Source organism: Ipomoea nil, unplaced genomic scaffold (genome assembly GCF_001879475.1).
Source record: "Ipomoea nil cultivar Tokyo-kokei standard unplaced genomic scaffold, Asagao_1.1 scaffold1993, whole genome shotgun sequence".
NCBI lineage: Eukaryota > Viridiplantae > Streptophyta > Magnoliopsida > Solanales > Convolvulaceae > Ipomoea > Ipomoea nil.
The window spans coordinates 3,157,602-3,163,689 of NW_017618421.1; the positions used below are offsets into that span (position 1 = coordinate 3,157,602).

At 35.3% G+C, this 6,088-nt stretch overlaps 1 protein-coding gene across 1 annotated transcript; it reads right to left on the minus strand.

Moving 5' to 3' along the window:
• Positions 1 to 5,686: 5,686 nt before the first annotated feature.
• On the minus strand, positions 5,687 to 6,088 carry LOC109147375 (B3 domain-containing protein REM20-like). Its single transcript, XM_019295033.1, has one exon. It carries the CDS (start codon positions 6,086 to 6,088, stop codon positions 5,687 to 5,689), a length of 402 nt encoding a protein of 133 aa, XP_019150578.1.

The window sequence follows — 6,088 nt, forward strand, 5'->3', positions numbered from 1 at the left end:
GTTTCAGAGTAGTTAAGGACATGTGAATAGCACGAGCACAAGTGGTGGGGTCTCGAAGGTGACTTTTGAAACTTGGAGACTTAGTCCTAGTTTTGGAGCTTATCATGGATTTTTGTTTATTTAGACTTTCCCTTTGACCCTTTGTATTTTTGGTAGACCATTGTGCTTGGTTTTGGTGCTTGTGATGCATTTTGGACATACTACTCTTAATTATAAATATCTAATAGTGGATTTGATGAGTTTTTGGGAAGAACAAGTCGATTATATTTTGTAATTTTGGGTTGTGGAATTATTATATATTCAAGAGTTATTATGAAGATTCTGAGAGGTATGTATGGTTAGGCTTCGTATTGTTACAGGTCTTCACGTAACGATACGGCCGTGTCATGTCCTAAAAGTGGGGCGTGACAGAGTGGTATCAGAGCCTAGGTTTAAATCCTTAGTTGGTCAAGAAGTTAAGTTTGAATTTTTGTAAGATTAGGCTTTAACCTAGCGGATGATAAGTTTAGGCTTTGGGAAAATTTTGGATGTGGTTTCCTAAACATTTTCGCTAATGTGGTCATACTTTCTCTTTTTTTGAATTTAAGGAGTATTGCTTTACAAGGATCAGAGGGGGTGTTCCTAAATGTGGTTGAACTCATCGAGTTAGGCTGTTGTTAAATGTGTCGCCTATTCGGAACGTAGTTGTAGATGTTTTTGTGTTGTGTGATTCAAGTTCTTCGCATTATTTTATTTATGAGAAGTTGCAAAGGATTTATATTTGCAAGCTAAGAAGTTGAGTGATCATTTGTATGTTAATAACCGTATGGGGAAGATGGTGGTGACAGATACTTGGTTTCAAGATTGTCATCTACAAATTAATGGGAGTGATGTGTCAATTGATTTAATTCAGCTCGATATGCAGGATTTAGATGTGATATTAGGAATGGATTGGCTATCCAGAAACTATGCCACATTGATTGCGCTCGTTAGAATGTGGTGTTTCAAATTCCTGGACAATCTATCTTTACTATTGGGACACTTTCCTAGGAGTGGAGTGTTGGTTTCGGAAGTGCCATTGAAAGTAATTTCTGCATTGAAAGCTAAGAAAGAATTGGCCGGCAAAAGGGTGTAGCGGTTTCTTGACTTATGTAATGGATACCCACCAGAAAGAAGTTAAGTTAGATGATATCCTAGTTGTTAAGGAATTTACGTACGTTTTCCTAGAGCGTTTACATAGGTTACCTCTAGATAGAGAAATTGAGTTTGAAATAGAGGTTGTTCCGGAACTATTCCAATCTCAAAGGCCCCTTACCGCATAGCACCATCTGAGCTACGTGAGTTAAAGGTGCTAAATACCTTTAAAAAAATTGATTTGAGATTAGGGTACCATCAATTGAAGGTTAAAGCTATTGATGTACCCAAGACTACTTTTAGGACCTGGTATGGCTATTATGAATTTGGTGATGTCGTTCGGACTAACTAATGCTCCTACTTTTTTATGGATTTAATGAATAGGGTCCTCAAGTCGTTTCTGGACAAATTTGTTGTGGTATTTATTGATGACATTTTGCAATATTCAAAGAGTGAGGAAGAACATGCTCAACATCTAAGGACCATCTTGCACACCTTGAAGGGAAATGAATTGTATGCCAAGCTAAGTAAATGTGAATTTTAGCGTAAAGAGGTATCTTTTCTTGGTCATGTAATTTCTAGAGACGGGATTTCTGTAGACACAACTAAGGTTGAAGCAATAACACAATGGCCGAGACCCACTAATATTACAGAATTAAAGAGTTTTCTGGGTTTAGCAAGTTATTACAAGAGATTTGTGAAAGACTTCTCATTAATAACTATGTCATTGATTCGGTTAACTCGGAAGGGTATAAAGTTTAATTGGGATGAGGAGTGTGAGAAGAACTTTCAAGAATTAAAGGAATTATTGGTTAGTGCACCTATCTTAGCCCTATTATCTGGGGAAGAAAGATTTGTTATTTATAGTGATGCTTCAAGAAGCGGATTAGGATATGTGTTGATGCAAAATGATAAGGTGGTAGCCTATGCCTCTTGACAATTGAAGTCTCATGAAGTTAACAACCCCACTCATGACTTAGAACTAGCAGCTATGGTTTTTGCTTTAAAAATTTGAAGGCACTACCTGTATGGAGAATCTTGTCAAATATTTTCAGACCATAAGAGTTTGGAGTGCCTCTTTACCCAAATGGAAATGAACATGAGACAACGATGATGGTTGGAGCTAATAAAAGAATATAACCTCACTATTAATTATCATCCATGTAAAGCTAACATGGTAGCTGGTGCTTTAAGTCGTAAGTTTTCCACGGTTAATGTGATAGTGGTAACTACTCAAACCTAATTGTTGAAAGATTTTCAAGATTTAAAAGTTGAGGTTATTTTGCAAAATAAGCAAGGAAGGATATTAGAAACTATGATTACAAAATCGGTATTATTAGATCGCATTAAAGTTGCCTAAGTTGATTAAGATTCGTGGGAAAAATACAATTTGGGTTATTGTGGATCGACTCACTAAGCTTGCACATTTTTATACCCATTAAGAAGACCTAGCTAAGTTGTATGTGAAAGAAGTTGTAAGGTTTCATGGTGTATCTGTTAGTATAGTATCTGACTGAAACTCTTGATTTGTGTCAAAATTTTGGAGAAGCTTATAATGAGCCATAGGGACTGAATTAAAATTAAGCACTGCATTTCATCCACAAACAGATGGGCAAACCGAGAGAACTATTCTGACCTTGGAGGATATGCTTCGAGCTTGTGGCTTGGATTTCAAGGGTAGTTGGAGTAAATACTTAACTTAAATTGAGTTTGCATACAACAATAGCTACCAATTGAGTATATGAATGTCACCTTTTGAAGCTTTATTTGGAAAGAAATGTAGATCTCCTTTATATTACGATGAAGTTGGAGAAAGAAAGATCTTAGAGCCAAAACCTGTACAAATCACATTTGAGAAGATTCAATTAATTAGGAAAAGAATTAAAGCTTCCCAAGACAGACAAAAGAGCTGGGCTAACTTGAAAAGAAGAAAATTGAAATTCAAAGTTGGAGATTTTGTGTATTTAAAAGTTTCACCATCTCGAGGAGTAATGAGGTTTGGAGAAAAAGGAAAACTATGTGCACATTACAGTGGACCATTTGAGATTTTGAGTAGAGTTGGTAGTTTGGCTTATGAGCTAGCCCTACCACCACAACTAGCTGGAGTACATAATGTATTCCATGTATCAATGCTACGAAGATACATTGCAGATCCGGGTCATGTTGTAGAGTATCAACCTTTGCAAGTTAGGATGACTTAACTTATGAAGAAGTACATCTTCGCATCATTGACCAAAAGAAACAAGTATTGAGGTCCCGAGTAATCCCATTTGTTAAAGTGCAATGTTCACATCATACTCCAAGAGAAGCAACATGGGAAAAGGAAGATGATATGAAGGATAGCTATCCTAAACTCTTCAAGTTTGATGGTATGTAAGTTTCGAGGACGAAACTTATTTTAAGGTGGGGAGATTGTAATACCCACTATCTTGGAAATAAAAAATATACCTATGTTATTAAAATAGGTCAACAAGTCAAAGGTTATTAAAATTGATATTGGATGAATTTACTAAATTACCCCTCTTTACCCTTAAAGGTTAAGGAACCACTTTGGTCTTGGATAAACATTTCATTTGAAAGAAGATAAGGGGAGCTAACTAGAGAGAGATAGGGGAAGGAAAAACCTTGGAGCTTTGATCTCCATCTTCTTCAAGCTTAGATCTCAAAGCTATTGGAGTATTCTAGGTAAGTTTGACCTCTATATTTCACTCTTTGAGTTGGGTTTATCACTTGAGCCCTAAGATTAATGTTTGAAAATATTAGGGATTTTGACAAGAAGTATTTGGGCGAGCTTAATGGCTAAGATTTGGATGTTTTTAGGTAAGGGATTAACTTTTCTCTCCTTATTTTGGAAAACCCCTAAATATTATGAAATAATCTCCACTACTTTGAATCCCCATTTTATGGTTAGTATGAGTTAAAAATATTTTGGACTATGATTATGTTTTGGGTCTGAAATGCTAAGCTGAATTCTGGATTGAAATTGTATTTGGGTTCGTTGGAATTGTGATTTCGGAATGTATTCTAAGCTAAATTAATTCTGACTGATACAGTCACCATGTGTAGAGACGGTAGAGTGGTTTTGTGGTTGTTGTGTAGGTAGTAGGGCGTGGGTTTGACTCTAACAATTAGCATATTGTGTGTGTTTGTTTTATATCATATGCCTTATAAAAAAATGGTTTGTTTGTTTAAAGTGAGACTTGAATTCTTAACCTCTTGTTTATTAACTTTAAGTTCTTTCCACCTAAGCCATTTCAATCCTTTTGAAATTACTTTGGTTTAATAAACCATTATATGATGTTTAAAGAGTTATGTACTAAGAAAATTATTATTTTGAGAATGGTTTATACCTTGCATATTTCTTAGTTTGATAAACTTATTACCTATTTTGGAAATATGAACTTTGTTATGTGATTTTAAGCAAATGATTTTTGCTACATCGGGCTATTTGATTATAAGAACTATTTTGATTATTTGATCAAACTCATGAGGCAACCTACATTTTGTTGTTTGTTTTGTTTGGCTTGGAATGTTCCTAATTGCTCATTCCGAATCGTCGAGCTTGACTCATTCCGAATCGTCGAGTCTTTCGAATTATTTGTTGGAACATTCCATCCGGCTCATTCTGAATCGTCGAGCCTGACTCATTCCGAATCGTCGAGTCTTTTTGGACTATTATACCGATAATGGCATGTGCCACATAATATAATGGTGGTTGTAGGTTGCCAATGAGTTAAATGTAAAGGAATGATTGGTGCTTTTGAAAGTATTGTATTATGAAATAATATTGATGCCCATGTAGCTAAAGTTTTTCGTTTTGGGAATTTGTGTATAGTATGATGGAAGTATGTTATGATTTTGATATAATTTAAGGATTGAGTTTTGCATCTAGTTGTTACTCTAAAGTTTTTTGTATTATATTGGGGCTACTTGATTCGGGGTTGAGAAGAGTATCACTTACTGGGCATTAGCTCATTATTTGTATTTTTTCTCATGTTTCAGAGTAGTTAAGGACATGTGAATAGCACGAGCACAAGTGGTGGGGTCTCGAAGGTGACTTTTGAAACTTGGAGACTTAGTCCTAGTTTTGGAGCTTATCATGGATTTTTGTTTATTTAGACTTTCCCTTTGACCCTTTGTATTTTTGGTAGACCATTGTGCTTGGTTTTGGTGCTTGTGATGCATTTTGGACATACTACTCTTAATTATAAATATCTAATAGTGGATTTGATGAGTTTTTGGGAAGAACAAGTTGATTATATTTTGTAATTTTGGGTTGTGGAATTATTGTATATTCAAGAGTTATTATGAAGATTCTGAGAGGTATGTATGGTTAGGCTTCGTATTGTTACAGGTCTTCACGTAACGATACGGCCGTGTCATGTCCTAAAAGTGGGGCGTGACAAACATCCCTTTTTTTCTCTTTAGCAGCTCTCTTAGATCCACCTAAATTAAGAAAACTCTATAAATAGTATATGAAATATATGACAAAATGAAAATTAAAGAGAAAATCAAGAGAAACTAACTTACGTTCAGTAATGCTTCTTTTTCTCTTGGAACGTGACGTATGATATTAAAAGCCAACATCATTGTTCTCTTCTTCTACATCTATCTCATCCTCGTCTTTCTTAACTTGAGTGACTATATTGACATCAAACTCTACCAAAAAAGCATTATCTTGAAAATTAACATCATTGCCGTTATTATTTTTCAACCCCTTCACTCGAGCTTCTTCACCTTCAATTATTATCTTTTCACAGCCGGATGAGTCAAGTACGAAGAAGTCAAACACAGTAGGATGGTCATAGATAAAAACCAATGTATCTCCATTGATGAAAGAGTTATCCTTTACGAATTTCGCCCAACCATGCTTGAAAAAACAACAATCTCCTGTATAAGTTATCTCTATGTTCCAAACTTTCTTCATACGATTCCTGAGTACAACCTTGCGCTGATATCTCTTCCGTGGTTCCAT